We start from the raw sequence: 17,799 nt of genomic DNA, 5'->3' as shown, positions 1-17,799 counted from the left end.
ATATAGATGTTCAAGGAATCGTAATGATCTACTCCAGTCTGACTGGCTAATGCTAATTAGTGCGCTACTCGCGGCACTTTTATCACTCAAAAGAACGGCACCATACTGCAAAAAAACCTACTTTTATTGGAATAACTTGATCGTGACTTTTTCCTTCTACTCGCTAATGTGACTACAACTTAACAGAGTATCAGACCGCGTGGAACCACACTGCCCCTAAGTGGCCAAAACGGATACAACATGAACAGCGCTCCAAATAAAGGCACACACAGACAAAGGCAAGACAGTATAAAATAATTTAAATAAAATCGATTTTGGGACATTAACTCATTCACTGCCATAAATTCATTAAAAAAAAGAAGAAACGATTATTAAAAATTAGGGGTGACAGGCAATTAAATTTTTTAATTGTAATCAATCGTATGACTTCACTAGTTAACTCACGATTAATTGCAAATTTGTTATCTGTTCTAAATGTACAATGAAAAAAAATCTAGGTTTACATACTCTTGTTAACAAAAGTGTGGGGAAAAAAATGTACTAGAAATAGTTAAAATACATTTTCGACGTTTATAGCCGTCAATGGCAGTGAATGAATAAAAAAAAGAAAAAAAAAGATTATTAAAAACTAGGGGCGTCAGGTAATTAATTTTTTTATTGTTATTAATCGCATGACTTCACTAGTTAACTCACGATTAATCACAAATTTCATATCTGTTCTAAATGTACAATATTTTTTTTCTAGCTTTTCATACTCGTGTTAACAGAAGAGGAAAATAATTGTTAAACTAATGGAAATAATTCAAATGAATTTTTGACGTTTTTAGCCGTCAATGGCAGTGAATGAGTTAAAAATCGATACTGAATCGTACCAAATGAAAATCGCGATTCTTATGAGAATCGAATTTTTGGCACACCCCTAGTATATACACTATGCATCATTTTGCGTGTATGATTTATTTTGAAAACCTGTCACTTTGTGTTGTTATTCTCAAAAGGTAAATAGTCACATTGGGTTGTCTTGTATGAGCAGCTCAGGTGGGCTGAAGTGACACTGCACGCTAAGAACGCCCCACAACTCAAAACATCATGGTATTTTTGTGATGCATTGTGATAACTAGTCATCTCATTTAGGCCCACTAAATATGATATTAATTTCATACATACCACCATAAAAATGTTGCAAAAGTATTTTTGTTAATGTCAGCTACCTAAATTCTACGTTGCCGGTACTAGAAAATATAGAACAGTAACTAACTTTTGGACAACATTGTGACATTTTTGAGAAGTGTACAGTATGTCTGGCAAAGTCAGTGTTGTTAAGCGTTCGTAAAGAGACTCACCTCCCGGACGGACACATGCCATAATTTCCGTCTACAAGAATTGTACATCCATAAGAGCTCTCCCAGCTTATACTCTATGTAGGGTCGCCATGGCAATGACATAGACACTTGGCCAGTGAAGAAGATGGCATCATGAAACTGCCGCATATTGATTAGAATTTTTGCTCATATGGCGACCATATTGAACTGTCAACAACTTTTCACCACATGACTTCATGGCAAGGAAGAGGATAGTCAACTTTTTTTTATTTTATTTTATTATTTTACATCTGCTGCTTTGTCATTGTGAATTCCTCACTGTGGGATGGGAAAGTTATTAACATGTTCTTCTTTCATCTGTATTAGCATTGGCTGATGCTGTTAGTTAGTTTTTATGGTTTAGCGTACTATTGCGCACACACGAGCCCTTATTACTTAGTAATGCCACAAGGTACACTTGACCCAAAGATTGCTGATCCTCATCCATTTCCTGCTTTCTTTATTAGATTACTTAGCCGACTGTCTGCCCCGCCTCCTTTTACGGCATCTGCTTTGTCTTCCTTTGATTTGCATGAAGTCTTATCAGGATCCCGGCCACAGTCTGCTCTGCAAACGACACGGATGCAGTGGCTGAACGTTTGGGATTCCTCAGCTATCACACTCAGCATACAGTGCAGACTCGTGGCCTCCTTATCTATTAGCACAACAACAGGGAGATATCACTTGTGAGGATAGAGACGACACACGCTCTGATAAATGTCATCTCGTCTGCACAGACATTGATTCTTCTTTTTATGTCTGTCTTTTTCTGCCACTCCCCCATGATACAAACGTACATGTAGTGCTCAACATAATAGGCCACCTTCACATCATCACATCATTTAGCGTTTTAATGGAGACTCGTTTTCACTCTAGTTAGAACAGGAATGTGGAATTTTAAGAATTCATCTTTTAAACTCCAAATTTGAGGCATCTCATTGGGCTTTTCTGAGAAGTCATTCGTAATAAAACGACGTAAATAAATGTGATCTGACAACTTCATCAGGAAATAATGTCTTTACCCCCTTGTTTTTGTAAAACAATTAAAAAATGTGTGGATAAATGACAGCTCACACACACATATACATATATAATTGTGAGGACATCCATAGACATAATGCATTTCCTTGCCCCTTCACCTAACCCCAACCATCAAAAATGATTGCCTACCTCTATTCCTTACCCTAACCTCAACCATAACCCAATTCAAACCTAAAGTCTAAAACCAAGTCTTGACCCTCAAAAAGAGGTCTTGAGTTGTGAGGTGTCCTCACTTCACAAAAATGTCCTCAATCTGTTGGTTAAAGACGTATTTTGGTCCCCACAATGTAGTATGTGCACACACACGTACAAATAAAAACCCAGCACGATTCACATATTTATTGTGTTCAACAGGCATCCCAACATACCAACAAAAGATCACAGCAAATGTAAAAATAAAAACAAAACTTGCAAAAAGCAACATCTTGGAAAAACTAGGGACAAAAATACCAACAAAACATCACAGCAAAAACAAACTGAGGAACCACAACAAACGTTTCAATTTCTGGACATGGCAGCATACAAGATGATGTGACAAAGGAGAGTGGCAGGTGAGGACTATTTCACAGGGGAGTGGGACACAGGTGGAGGCAATCACCATAATGAGGAGACACGGGGGCAGGAAGTAAAGCTCTTGAAATGAGTGGAACAATTACTACAAAATAAAAGCAAACATGACAACATGAAAGACAGACTGTAAACTGAGAATTTAACATAAACTACAAGACATGACAATATTGAAATGATAATTTTGGTTAGAGAGATTCTACATAGTGATGTATTAACCTTTACAGAGACATTAAAAAAATGTTTTAGTATACTATACCATCCACCATCATCAACAGGGGCAGCAACTGGTAATTATCAATGCTGTCAATTCAGTGCAACTTTAACATTGCCTTTACTCAGGCCCCGCCCACACGAAAGCCAGTTTCAATGTATCCTCACAAGTTTCTTACCGTTTAGGCCGTTCGTCCACACGACGGCGCGGTTTCGGAGCTTGAAACCGATCACTTTTGAAATCGGTCTCCAGAGTGGAAAGATTTCAAAATGCGCCCCGTACGCATCCGTCTGGACACCATACGCAGGATACTCCTCCAGTGATGACGTAATGGTCGCAGCTCGATGACGATGCATTGTTGCACATTGATGACGTCTGTCAACAATGGCGGATGGCCGTGTCGTAGTCGTTTTGCGCAGCCTCCTTAGCTTGCTTATGCTTTTGCAGCAAAGTATTTTGCTTCTTTATTCCCACGTTCAACAAGCGGTGTTGTACTTGAATCACCCGCCATTGTCACTTCTCCTGTGTTCGTCTTTTTCATGTTGTTTTGATACACGCAAAGTCATGTTTGCTCTGTAGATTGCAATAAAGTTAGAAAAAAAAGTGTTTGTCTTCTTCGCTGATTCTTCTTCTACGCTTTCCGTTAACTCCCTATGGCTGCGCTACAGCGCCACTCCAGACTTGGCATATACATTACAGCCGTTAAACGTCCTCAGCGTCTTCTTTTGGACACACGCAAGTCTTGAAATGCTTCTGTGTGTACGAGATTTGTTTAAGGAACAAAGCCGGCTTTGCTTCCGTCTGGACGGGGCCTCAATGATTCCTAACTGGACCCAAAAGTGGGTCACGAAGCCATCTTGGGTTGGTCGTGGACAGCTAGAAAAAATTGCAGGTATTTATACAACCTTTAAAGGTTACGAACCACAAGTGCGCAATGAACTGCGCACAGTCCTGTTTCTGGGCAGCACTAGAATATTGTTTCTATTATTTCCTGGATTGACTAAAACCTGCAGCAGAGACGCTGAGCCAGTCGTGGATCAGGAACCTGGAGGAACGATGGCTTTGTTCGCAGTGCGTTTTCGTCTAAAACCCTTCGGAGTGTTGGGAAGAAATGGACGCCGCGCTGCGTATCTCATTACCACACGAGTGCATCATCTATCAGCCATGGCAGTGCGGACAAATAAAAACACTCTGATGACGCTGTCTCTTACAAGAGAGATACAGTAGCGGAAAAAGCCGGCACAGGGTCTGATGGGGGGTTTGCAACACGATGCCGCCTGCTTGCTGATTAGCTATCTGCACTGACATATAGATCACATTCCCTCACATCCCTTGCCAGTGCGCACACATACAAAATAGTGAGCAGTGCCACAGCTGCACTGACACCATCATAACTCCTATCTGCGTTGGGGAACGGGGGGTGTAGGGGGAGGGGGGGCATTCGGGCTCAGCTGGGTGGAAAGAGACAATCTCCTGACTGTCATCATGTGGTTCAGTTACGTCTATCCTCATGCTGCGTTCACCCATCTACAGTGGGCTATGTCTGCCTGCATTCATTTGGGATGATGTTTATTTAAAAAAATAAAAAGGCATTGAATCCGTTAATTCTGTTCTCTAACGTGAAAGAATATGCAGCATTATGATTTTATGATGGCAGAGAGACAACATAAACCAAAGTCAACCATGAACCCAGATGCTTGTATTATTATTAACCAGATGGCTTTTGCTGCGATAGCCCTGTTGTTATTCTTTCGCTCACCATTAATTCGGGTCTGCCTGTGCACTATTTGTGGCACGGTGCATTCATGCGCACACGTCAAGTGGTGTATGAATGTGTGTCAAATGTGCTGTGTATACTAAGCAGTTCATATCATCTGCTCTGCATATTTCCTTATAGTGCATGTTTGTGAACACGCTGCCCTTCGGCTCGGGAATACTGCACAGCTGAGACGCATTGTGTGCCTGCAAGTGGTTCATAGTTTTTTCTCTGATACGAAACGGATCAACATCCCTGCACTCATTATCCCCTCCTGTTCACCTTCACCAAATCGAAGGCTCCTCATACAGATGCACACGCTTTGATGTCCCTGTGCCCAGTTTGGCATACCCGGAGGGCACGTCAAGACTGAGTGCTCCTCCAGTGCTTTAATTAGACAGTCCTGCTTGGCATCGGGGAGAGCAGGGGGGGGGGGGGGGGGGGGACTCAAGCTAGGGCACAAGCGGTGACTGAATTAGGGGTGGACTGTGGTTAGGCTTTGTGCCATCCTGTCATGTACCTTCAGCGAAATCCTGCTAAATGTTTGCTGATCCGCAGCATGTTTTCCATGTTGCGTCTGTATAGGAATGACTTCAGTTGGCATGATTTGTTTGGGGCCTTCTCTGCTGACCCAGACACCATCAGAAGCACAGACCTACATTTACAATTCATGTGAAATTTTAATAATTTATGTCCAACAGTCTTTTGTCATTTCATAGCGTGTCTTGCATGTGCAGATTGTGTAGTAAATGGTATTCATCATTGAAAAAAGGGAGTCATATTTACTTTATTAATTTACAAGGAGAGTTTTGAGTACTTTTTACCAATTTATGAAAAAAAAAGCAACTCAAGGGTTGAGGAACGAACCCACACCCTTCAGGTTGGGATATAATTATATTATTATAATTAAATATATTGATGGTGTCTGGCGGAATCGTTGTACTACCAAGAGACCAGTTTTTATCCTCATTTTGGACACACCAGCAATGCAGTACAGTGGCAAACAGACAGAGTGGCATGGCTCAGGTGGTAGAGTGGCTGTCTTCCATGCTGAAGGTCATGAGTTTGTTTTTCAATGCTTGGGTAATTTTTTTTCCATTAATAAACTAGTAAAATGCAAACAAATGTATATTCTAAAATGTACTTAGAACTTCTAAGTGGAACTAGGTTTTTTCAAGTTTTTTTTTTTTTACAGTGATCAAATCCACAAACTGTCTCTTCTTTCATGCCACATATACAGTAGTTATATTGCGCTTTTAGATATTATTTTGCAACGTGATGATGCTATTAAGAGGTGGATTATAGGCCACTTAAGTCCCCAATGAAGGCCCAAGTCCGAAACTCACCGCCCACCAGTGATACACATAGATTAAATTGTTGGTACTCGATTTACGATGCCTGACAGACGTCTGCCTAAAACCCTGAACTATTTTTATATTTTTCTTCAGAGTTTTCATAATGCAATGTGCTGTAATGTTGAAAAGTTTGAAACCTTTGGGTTCGTCGATGTGCTTCATCTTCTGCTCGCCTTTGCTTGGAACAAAAAGGCATGCTTTTTCTTGCTTCTTATGCACTCTAAAATGACAGTAACCATCTACAATTGACACCACCATTGCCTACCACTGAACTCTCTCCAATGACTTCACCAAAGTTATTTCAGGGAATCATCCACCATTTGTATTTTACTTGACAATTTATTTATTTTTTTAATGATTGACTGAACATGTGACATTACAATATGGTTACAGTCTACAGTATTAGGCACAGCGAATTACAAAAATTAGAAGTTAATACCTGTACTTGGAAAAAAAATGCTCTGGCAAACTATCATTTTCACCAGTTAATCTACTCTCATGTTTCTTCTCAGACATCAACTCATCTGACACTGTTTCCCCGCCAGAAGGCCAATATATAGTTCTCTTGATCTTCTGGCGGAGGGAAAGACACGTTCAGAATTTGAATCAGCATCACTGAATCTGCAGTTGAAGATTTTCTTTTCAAGGTCTTTTTTTCAGTCTGAATTAATGTGACGATAGTAGCCATGGATTGTATTTGTAGTCACCCATGTCACTGTAATCCTACAACAGTTGATTTGAAAGCAATTTGTGTTTCTGGCAACTGATTGGTTTTCATAATGATGGTTCATTCGGCTCAGCTAAGAAACGCTCCGCTCCAAAAGCATTCAAACAGTGAGGCAAATTATTTTAAACATTTTGGGTTCGACATCAAAGGATGAATATAAGAAGCATTTCAGACCCCCCCCCCCCAAAAAAAATACATCTGGATTTAATTGAGGCCCACCCATTTTGTATTGTAAGCAAAACTAATAGAACATGTGACTGGTGGGTGTGTCCTATTTCACTGATTAGTCAAACAATATATAGAGCTGAATTTCTTCACTCAGTTTCTGTTCAGATTTGGGTCTTGCCAGTGAAGGCTACTTCACTGCACTATTGTGAAGGCTAGAGAAAATGGAAAATAAATCAGAGCCATTGCTCAAAGACTGCACTCAGTAGAGACAAAAGGAGACAGAATTTTCGTGCTGTCAATGGGCCACTATCTGGAATGCAGTGATTGCAAACAAAGGATTTGCAACTTAATTTAATTTACTTTAAATGAGATAAAGTTGACTTTTTTATGTTTGCATACAAATAGTTGGGTATCTGGAGTGCCTGCTGTCCACCCATCGAGTGTTTAGATAATTCTTGATCCTTGGAGCATTTTGATGAAATCATGCCACAGATGTTCTAAGACACCTGGCAGTGGGAACTGTTTTAAATTGTGAAAAAATGCATAATGTATCATCTTTAATGTATTTGAATTTAATCTGTTCCGATTCCAAAACATCTCACATCCATTCTTACCGAATAGTTTCATTGCAAACAACCATGAATTAAGTTGTTTATGCAATTCAGGAAAAATACCTATAGATAAAAGCAAATCTTTTGATCTTTTGTCTGATGTTAATCTTTTAATATCAAACCCAAATGTTTTCAGTCTACAGAAAAAAACGAATTGGCTTCACCTGATTTTTTTTTAGAGTGTATGGTTAGGCCACATATTTAAGACAATTTAAACAGCAACAGAATGACTCTAAAAAAATGGCAACTCAACGAGTTACACTCATGATCGTGCGTTTTGAGTGATAGTAGAACTAATGATTTCCTGGATTTACTGCATTCACCTTTTTTATTTTACTGCTATAATTTACTGGTGCTCCGATCGATCGGCCAATTTACGCTGAAAAGTAGGCTACATGAGCATATGTCGACATAGGTTCATCAATGCCTTACATTACCAACCACAAAAAACGATCACGCACATCTCGTACTGTACCTGCAGACCAGTGAGTCTGTGAGCAGTGTAGCGTCCCCTCCCCCTTTTCTTAACACTGCACTTTGCAGCTCAAACCAGGAACTGAATCATGAAAAATGTTGGTGCATTTTCTGCGCTGTCAATTAGACATAATGTCCTGATTTTGAATAATAAAGGAATAGGAATTTGGATAAAATAAAAAAAACGGATTCATCATTTAATTTAATAGAATATATGACATATTGATTATTAAAATAATCATTAGTAAGCAGCATTAGAATTGAAAAATGTGCATCGCATACATGTGATCAGTATTGATATCGGCCAGTCTCACTCATGGATGATCGGATCAGGAAACATAAAACCCTGACTATAAACCACTAACAATGATGTAAAACACTGGTCCTAGTTTTAACCACGACTTGGAAATTTCTTGAAAACTCAAATATACATGGCATAAGGCCTGGTCAACATTTCCCGAATTTGTGATTTCTTCAAATGCAAATGGCCATGTGTATGATATATTTTTCTGTTTCTGCCAAATCTGAAGTAAATTGTTCTACTTACAGATGCCTTTTTTGGGTTTAGAGTTTACAGGTCCCTTAGTTGTGATGTTACTCTGACCCGCCATGATGGCTCATATTTTTCCAATGCAAGTATCATGTATTTCATGCCTCAGAGCTATTTATTCCTTACGATGTATATTAACAAATATTGAAGTGTTTATTCATTCTTGATGCTTAACTAGGTTGTTTTTTTTTCATTATAAGCATGATGTACAGCGAAATAGTTGTTATTGTCGCCTTATTTGCTGAATTTTACCACATTCAGATTACTTTAAATTTGTACATTATAAGCAGTTCTGAAATGGATGGATGGATAAGGAGGCTTCAGGCTTATTTTCAGTTGAACATTTAAAATTAAGATTTATTGTAGTTTTAAAATTGTGTCGATGTTTTAAAATTAGCCTATTGTTTCATGTAGAAACTGGAATTACCTATTTAGCTAATGAAGCTTTCCAACGATGCTAGTTGCAGCTTAAACGAATACTTGACTCATTTAGACGTTTTCAGTAGTAAGAAGTTATGTTTTGTATTTTTGGAACAAAACTCTTTTTTTTTTGGTAGAAAAAAGTCGCAGTAAAAATCTCACACCCGTTTATTTTACGTTGGCAAAAAATGGGTGCATTTTCACGACTTTTAAAGAGTCATAACTTTGTTAATATTTGTCACGCGAAAATTATACTTGTAGGCCTGTCTCTAACGTTGGCAGTGGTTTCATGTAAATAATTGCTCTTTGAAATTTTATGCACATACCTAAACTATGTCCCATAAATTGTGCATAATTGCTCAATGAAATATGAAGTTTTTATATTTAACCAAATACAGACGTTATTTACAAACCGTCATTTTACATAACTCACAGTCGCCACCTTGTGCTTGAGATGAGTGGAAGTATAACCTTATTATTATTATTTGACAGGCATTTAGGTGTTCAGAAACATGGCCCTGATGTAGCTTCGACTTGCAGGGAAATGTAGTTTTAAACTGAAGTTATAACTCACACTTTAGTCCTTCAGTACTACAATTCCCACAATTCCTTGTCGCCCTTCTTTGCGTCGAGCAATATGGCGTCTTCTTGAAGCGTAAATTAATCGCAAGTGTTTTATTTACAAGGGAGCACGGTAAGCTGAAAATATTATTTTTAAACACTCGGCTTGAATGTCAAACAAGTGGTAAACATTCGTGCTGTTTCTGATATAGACTTCGCCTGTTTTAAGTTGTTTGCGTTCTCAAATGCTAGTTCAGTTGCTCCGCATGCTGCGCACTGTAGTCATTCAGTTAAGTAAATTTTCACGGTGTGTGAAACTGCGATTTAAAATGGGACTTCTGTGTTTATTTGTGTTGCAGCTTTCTGACAACTAAATCACTAGTGAGAATCAATGGATGCATAAATGAAGTCCATAATAAACAAGACATTCGTATATATTTCCCGATCGTGTGTTGCTTGTATTTCACGCCGACCAGATCAACATGATTTTAAATTAAATCTATACACTATATGCTATTAGTTCTTGATGCATTGTCTTTTGAACTAGTCTGTACATTATGCACAAACTGCCTAATAAAGAATGTCAAATATCTATGAGCTATGACCATTTCCATGTTATCTTTATGCTTTTAGATGGCAGCCGATTCCTCAGAGAAGAAAGATGTTGACTCCTCAGGGACCAAAGACAGAGAGAGGAAACGCAGCCGCTCACGGGAAAGAGATCGGAAACCATCACCTATACGCAAACGGCGTCGATCTCGGGAGCGTATTCGCTCAAAATCTCTTGAAAGGTATCCCAACGCTAGAAAGCAGCTCCCTCTAGAACAGTGATTCTCAACTGGTGGGATGCAGAGCAAAAAAAAAAGAAAAAAAGACGTGTTCTTTTCTTGATTACTGTGGCACAGTACAGAGGCTTATGGAGTTCATATTGGGTAAGTGACAGGAAGTGTAGCTGCCCCATGCTTAACCACTAGTTTACTTCATAAACAAATACAGTGCAGCAGCATCTGGTTGGCCAGCAATATACTTCGAGTGGTACATTAAACACATTTGAAACGGTTTGAAAATAATGTAGACTACACATGTGCTTTCAGTGTCTATTTTTTTATTAATCATGTTTATTGTTCTGCTCCAAAGTTGGTTGTGACTTTGTGTCAATAAGAAAATGTTCGTCCCAGGGTGACAACAGTTGAGAACTACTGCTCTAGAACACATTTTGTGCGTGGCTCTTGTTCAACTTGTCTCCCCTTTTCACTTTTATCGTGACTGTAGAGACCGCCGCATGAAAGACAGGGACAAGGAACGTGACCGAGACAGAAGCCGTAAAGACAGAGACAGCCACCGACGCAGCCGGCGCTCCAGGTACATTGTTGTATGCACAACTTTGGGGGAGCAAATATTTTCAATTATATTATTTATAGTATTTTAGTTTCAATTTCAGTTGAGCTATTTTCACTTCTGAACATTTTGAAGTAAAAAAAAACGGCATTAATTATAATGGAATGATAGTGGTTAGCACAACTGCCTCAAATCCAGGCTCCAAATCCTGTGCGGGTTTGGCATGTTTTCCTGGTGCTTGCATGCGATATCTCTGGATACTCCAGCTCCTTCTAACAATCCAAAAATATCCTTCTCGGGGTCATTGAAGACTATAAATTGGCGTGATGTTGAGTGTAAATGGTTGTGTGTCTATATGTACTTAACTGCCGACCAGTCCAGGTTGTACCACACCTCTTGCATAAAGTCAGCTGGGATAGGGTCCAGCTCAACCGTGACACTAGTGAGAATAAGCGGTATATAGGAAATGGATGGATGATGAAGGCATGAGTAAAGACAAAAAAATCAGTACAATAAAACATGAGCTTTAGTCCCTTACAACACTGTTTTGTCACCTTTTGCAAAGGAGTCTCTCACCCAAGTCGAGGGATGCCAAGCTAAAGAGCGAGAAGGACATAAAACCAGATGAAGAAGAAGATGAGAAAAAGAAAAAAGAGAAGGTTCGGTCTGGCCGAGAATTTTATACTGTGGCCGTTACAAGTGTTAAACTTGTGTTCCTTCTTCTCAGGTGCAGCCGTTATCTTTGGAGGAGCTTCTCGCCAAGAAGAAGGCAGAGGAAGAAGCAGAGGCAAAGGTAGGGGTTTTTCTGAAAAACACTTGCCATACCTTTCATAAGCCCCACAGCGCATTTCTTTCTTCACCTCTTTACACCTTTGCCCTTATTTCAGCCAAAGTTCCTGTCGAAAGCCGAGAGAGAGGCAGAGGCTCTGAAGCGGCGGGAGCAAGAAACAGAGGAGAGGAGGAAGATGATGGACGAGGAGAGGAAGAAGCGAAGGGCTTTTCAAGACATTGGGCGGAAAATGCTCGGTGTGTCATCCTTTTACTTTACTGCGCTGTGGAGGTGTCGGTACTAACGACTAATGTGTGTTGCAGAGGATCCACAAGAAAGGGAGAGACGGGAACGACGAGAGCGGATGGAGCGGGAGAACAACGGGAACGAAGAGGATGACGGGCGGCAAAAGATAAGAGAGGAGAAAGACAAAGGCAAAGAACTGCAGGCTATCAAGGTTGGAAATGTGTTGCACTTTATGAATGCGTTGTGTCCACTGGAAAGGCATATGTTGTCATTAGAACTACTTCAGTTATTTAGCATGACATGTGTTGACTGATGCCAGTGGTGTGCTGGATGGATGGAAAGGATACTTTGAGAAGTTAATGAATGAGGAAAATGAGAGCAAAGGAAGAGTCGAAGATGTGGACCAGGAAGTAAAAATGATTAAGAGACAAATTAGGAAGGCTGCATAACGAGGAGGAAAAATAGAAATGCAATCGGTCCTGATGAAATACCTGCGGAAGTACGGAATCATCCAGGAGAGAAGGCTATGATGTTTTTACCAGGATGTTTAATAGAATTCCAAAGAGAACATGTAAATAGATAAGGGCATGTAAATGGCTTTAAAAATAAAATCTGCGACAGGCTCTAAATCGGAGTTGTGAACTTAGACCTTCGGTGAGAGTCCAGTTTCAATAAACATTTTCAACTTAACAGGAACGTTACTTGGGTGGGATGAAGAAACGCCGCCGAACACGTCACCTGAATGACAGGAAATTCGTTTTTGAGTGGGATGCTTCTGAAGACACGTCAGTCGACTACAACCCCATGTAAGTCTCCAATAGGACTTCTACTACCTATATGTGGCTGTTTATACAATAATTACAGCTGATCTGTTGGACTACATGGTACAGTATATAGCATGGCCAGTGCAGCGAGCACGTGCTGTAATTATATAGTGACACACCTCCAATAATAATCGAACTGTTGCCACAGATACAAAGACAAACATTCGGTGCAGCTGTATGGACGTGGCTTCATCGCCGGAATCGACCTCAAGCAGCAGAAAAGAGAGCAATCACGTTTCTATGGCGACTTGATGGAGAAAAGGCGTACGATGGAGGAGAAGGAGCAGGAAGAGTGAGCATAAATTTTTTTTGAATGCCCCCCCAATGACGCCTTCGTCCTAACGTCTGGGCACTGTTGCCATCCGTGCTCGTCACTGCTCTCAGGACGAGACTGAAGAAGATGCGTAAGAAAGAAGCCAAGCAGCGCTGGGACGACAGGCACTGGTCTCAGAAGAAGCTGGACGAGATGACCGACAGGGACTGGAGAATCTTCCGAGAGGACTACAGCATAACCACAAAGGGGGGGAAAATCCCGAACCCCATCAGGAACTGGAAGGAGTACCAGCTGCCAGCACACATCCTCGAGGTCATCGACAAATGCGGCTACAAGGTCAGCATGTCACCCGACACTGTAACACAGACTTATATACAGTACATGCCACTTCATGTGTGTTTAATTTTTGTGAACACCCGTATGTCATTTTACTAGGGGTGTCAAAATTAGTGTGTTAGTTTTAAGTTAAGTTCAAGTTCCTTTAACGCCACAAAATTTTTTCAACGTGTGATTGACTGCTTCTTACTTGTAAAGCCTGAACTGGGGGAATTCCAGTCGCAACGCAGCAGACACGTCCACGTCAAAATTTAGCCGTAATGAATGCATATCATTGTGGAGACTGGGTTCAAGTTGTATTTTACAATTTTAAAAATGTGCAGAATTTCACAAGTTGCTTCATGTAAAAGATCAGATAGCCTTTAATATGAAAAGAAAAATGTACTGAGCTGTCACCAATGACTTCCAAATGCAATTATGCCATCTAGTGGCAGAAACAAAATTACCTCAACAGATGTCAAGCCATCTTTATTTATATTAATCAATATCACACTCGTTTTTTACAGTACATTACATCTTTTTATTTATTTTTAATGAATTATTATGAATTTACTGTATCATTGACTAAAAGATGCAGCCATACTTCTATTAGTTTAACATTTTTCCACTTTTCTGTTAACAAGAGTATGAAAACTTGGGAAAAAAATGTTATTGTGCATTTAGAACAGATAAAAAATGTGCGATTAATCGTGAGTTAACTATTGAAGTCATGCGATTAATTAAAACAATTTATTGCAATTTTTACAGTGACACTTATTTTTAATCATGCCACTTTTCTACTGCATGCTGTCGTCTGAGCTTGTTCTGTGTGGAAATTCTTTATAAAACAATTTGTTTTCTTCTAAACATCCAGGATCCAACACCAATTCAGAGGCAGGCCATTCCTATTGGCTTACAGAACCGTGACATCATCGGTGTGGCAGAGACGGGTAGTGGTAAAACGGCTGCTTTCCTCATCCCGCTGCTCGTCTGGATCACAACCCTTCCAAAAATTGACAGGTGATACCATTTAGGCTGGAGTGACGTGACCTGGAAACGCGTTGGTTTGTTCACATCCGTCCGTCCGTGGCATTTGATTGGTACAGGATCGAGGACTCGGACCAAGGTCCTTATGCTGTGATCTTGGCCCCGACTCGCGAGTTGGCGCAACAAATCGAGGAGGAAACCATCAAGTTTGGAAAACCGCTCGGCATCCGTACCGTGGCTGTTATTGGAGGAATCTCCAGAGAGGATCAGGGCTTCCGTCTCAGGATGGGCTGCGAGGTGAGATGAATCGATAGCTCGTCAGACGCGTTGTAGATCTTCTTGTAACTGTCCACATGTTCCACCAGATCGTTATCGCCACCCCCGGCCGTCTGATCGACGTCCTGGAGAATCGCTACCTGGTCCTGGGCCGCTGCACCTATGTGGTCCTGGACGAAGCTGATCGTATGATCGACATGGGCTTCGAACCCGACGTCCAGAAGATTCTGGAGTATATCCCCGTGACCAACCAGAAACCGGACACAGAAGAAGCCGAGGACCCTGAGAAAATGACCATGAACTTTGAGTCTGGGAAACATAAATACAGACAAGTATGTCAATTCCCATTGTTGGCGTTGCCACGCTCCTTTTGTCCTGCATTGATTGCTCGTTGCCTTGCAGACTGTCATGTTCACGGCCACCATGCCTCCCGCTGTGGAGAGACTGGCGAGGAGCTACCTGAGACGCGCCGCCGTGGTGTACATCGGGTCCGCGGGCAAACCTCACGAGAGAGTCGAACAGAAAGTGCTGCTCATGTCCGAGGGAGAGAAAAGGTGAGACTCTTCAAGCCAATTAAACATCCAGCATCGTATTGGCGGCTCGAAACGCTTACGGGGTCATGTGATTTGTGTGCTACAGGAAGAAACTGCTGGAGGTGTTGGCGCATGGTTTCGAGCCCCCCATCATCATCTTTGTCAACCAGAAGAAGGGCTGCGACGTGCTGGCCAAGTCGTTGGAGAAGATGGGCGTAAGTCATTGTGGATTAGTCAACCAGCGGCACACGTCAACTGCATTTTTTTTATTAACTCATTCACTGCCATTGACGGATATTGACGTCAAAAATTAATTTGAACTATTTCTATTAGTTTACCATTTGTTTCCACTTTTGTTAACAAGGGTATGAAAACCTAGAAATGTTTTTCATTGTACATTTAGAACAGATATAAAGATTATGATTAACGATTGAAGTCATGCGATTAATTACAATTAAAACATTTAATCACCTGACGTGATTTTAAAAAAAAAAGAAGAAAAGATTATTAAAAATTAGGAGCGTCAGGCAATTACATTTTTTTATCATAATTAATTATTATTAATTGCATGACTTCACAAGTTAACTCATGATTAATCATACATTTTATATTTGTTTAAAATGTACAATAAAAAATTATAGGTTTTTATACTCTTGTTAACAAAAGTGGAAAAAAATGTCAAACTTATAGAAATAGTTCTAATGAATATTTGACGTCTATAACCGTCAATGGCAGTGAATGAGTTAATATCGCAACAATATTATAATCACGATCATTTTGCCCCAAGATAGTAGTTGTAATAAAAGTTCTGCATGTTGCAATTTATATTAATGGAGATGTTACAATTTCTTTTGACAGTACAACGCTTGCACACTGCACGGTGGCAAAGGTCAGGAGCAAAGAGAGTTTGCACTCTCCAACCTTAAGGCGGGTGCCAAAGACATTCTGGTGGCCACCGACGTGGCTGGTCGAGGTATCGACATCCATGACGTGTCCATGGTCGTCAACTACGACATGGCCAAGAACATTGAGGGTAAGCAGCTCTCCACCCTCGTCTTTTACTCAAGTCAAACAAATTGTTGTTCATTACAGGGGAGTGAGCATGTATCAAAATTGTATAAATAGGACTCTAACATTGACATTGAGCACAAACAAATTGCATGTACAAAACGTTTTAAACTAACTGCACAGATGTGGAATAACGTCAAATAAGGCTAACTATGAAACGTACCATAATGGTTGTGCTTTTGACTTTCTGTTTTTGCTGTTTGAATCAATATAGTGTGAATGGAAGCATCATAATTAGCCATCATGGACTAGGAAATAGCCTTGCTTCTAACTAAGAAATAGAAGCGCAAACAAACAAAACTGCACTTTTTTGACTGGACTGCGCTAGTACCGTTGCAGCTCGCTTTCATTTGGGTTTTGGTGCATACTGTTGTAGCACTTGACTAACATTCCATTGATCATTCCTCCCAGATTACATCCATCGTATTGGCCGTACGGGTCGTGCTGGCAAGAGCGGCGTGGCCCTGACCTTCCTCGCCAAGGAGGACTCGGCTGTGTTCTATGACTTGAAGCAGGCCATCCTCGAGAGCCCCGTGTCGACATGCCCGCCAGAGTTGACCAACCATCCGGATGCACAGCACAAACCTGGAACCATCTTGACCAAGAAGAGGCGAGAGGAGACAATATTTGCCTGAACTTGAAGTCTTTTTGTTTGTTTAATACTTGTTTAAAATTTGGGAACTTAGAACATGTCTTGGGTTTTCAGTGCATTTGTCATCAAAAATAGAGATTCCTCTCATGAAGATCTATGATGTTAAGGGCTTAGATCTTCATTAGCAGTGCTGGAAATAACTCAGGTTACGTACAGAACAGTAGCTGACTTGTTATCCCCCCCAAATTACTTTTATTATAGACTTCTTGGCTCAAGTTTTTTTTTTCTACTTTTACTTAGAAAAATTACTGTCTATATTATGATGCAACATTTTAATTCAAAACATTTGTATGAAAACAATAAGTCTTGTGAATAAATCATCATCTGCATCTATCTGTTTTTGTTGTTGTTACTGTTTAAAAACGTGCTGAACATTCTTGAAGAATCTACGCATGTAATGTGATGCTCTATATCAATTCTTTAATATTGAATTGAGTTATGAAGGAGGCCATAGCGAAGGGGAAGTACGACCGCCTCATCGTCAAACCTAAGGCTGGGCCCTCCTAATTTAGGAAAATGTACTGTTGTGTCACTTTAGATCAGGGGTGGGTACACTCTGTCCTCGAGGGCCGGAGTCCTGCTGGTTTTGGATGTTTCCCTTCTCCAGCACAGCTGATATACGATCAGCTCGTCAGCAAGCTCTGCATGAACTTGGTAACGATCCTGTTGATTGGAATCAGCTGTGTTGCAGCAGGGAAACCTCCAAAACCTG

At 40.4% G+C, this 17,799-nt stretch overlaps 1 protein-coding gene across 1 annotated transcript; it reads left to right on the top strand.

Moving 5' to 3' along the window:
* The first annotated feature begins 9,844 nt into the window (after positions 1-9,844).
* On the top strand, positions 9,845-17,420 carry ddx23 (DEAD (Asp-Glu-Ala-Asp) box polypeptide 23). The gene is made up of 17 exons (XM_086067286.1): positions 9,845-9,938; positions 10,439-10,596; positions 11,078-11,167; positions 11,709-11,802; positions 11,871-11,936; positions 12,031-12,169; positions 12,236-12,369; positions 12,852-12,964; positions 13,131-13,274; positions 13,367-13,592; positions 14,446-14,591; positions 14,678-14,855; positions 14,924-15,166; positions 15,237-15,388; positions 15,474-15,582; positions 16,226-16,400; positions 16,847-17,420. The coding sequence occupies exons 2-17, from the start codon at positions 10,439-10,441 to the stop codon at positions 17,068-17,070; spliced, it is 2,391 nt and encodes a 796-aa protein (XP_085923412.1). The 5' UTR covers positions 9,845-9,938; the 3' UTR covers positions 17,071-17,420.
* Positions 17,421-17,799: the final 379 nt, after the last annotated feature.

The sequence above is a fragment of the Leptonotus elevatus genome, chromosome 2 (genome assembly GCF_054856555.1).
Source record: "Leptonotus elevatus isolate MCC_2025b chromosome 2, RoL_Lele_1.0, whole genome shotgun sequence".
In the NCBI taxonomy this organism is placed as follows: Eukaryota; Metazoa; Chordata; class Actinopteri; order Syngnathiformes; family Syngnathidae; genus Leptonotus; species Leptonotus elevatus.
Note: the sequence above shows the minus strand (reverse complement) of the source record. Positions and strands in the feature narration are given on the sequence as shown.

Coding starts and splice junctions, on each gene's coding strand:
- ddx23 (XM_086067286.1), top strand. CDS start 10,439: ATGGCAGCCGATTCCTCAGAGAAGAAAGATGTTGACTCCTCAGGGACC. Junction 13,275..13,366: donor GAGGAGAAGGAGCAGGAAGA/GTGAGCATAAAT, acceptor CACTGCTCTCAG/GACGAGACTGAAGAAGATGC. Junction 14,856..14,923: donor GTCTCAGGATGGGCTGCGAG/GTGAGATGAATC, acceptor ATGTTCCACCAG/ATCGTTATCGCCACCCCCGG.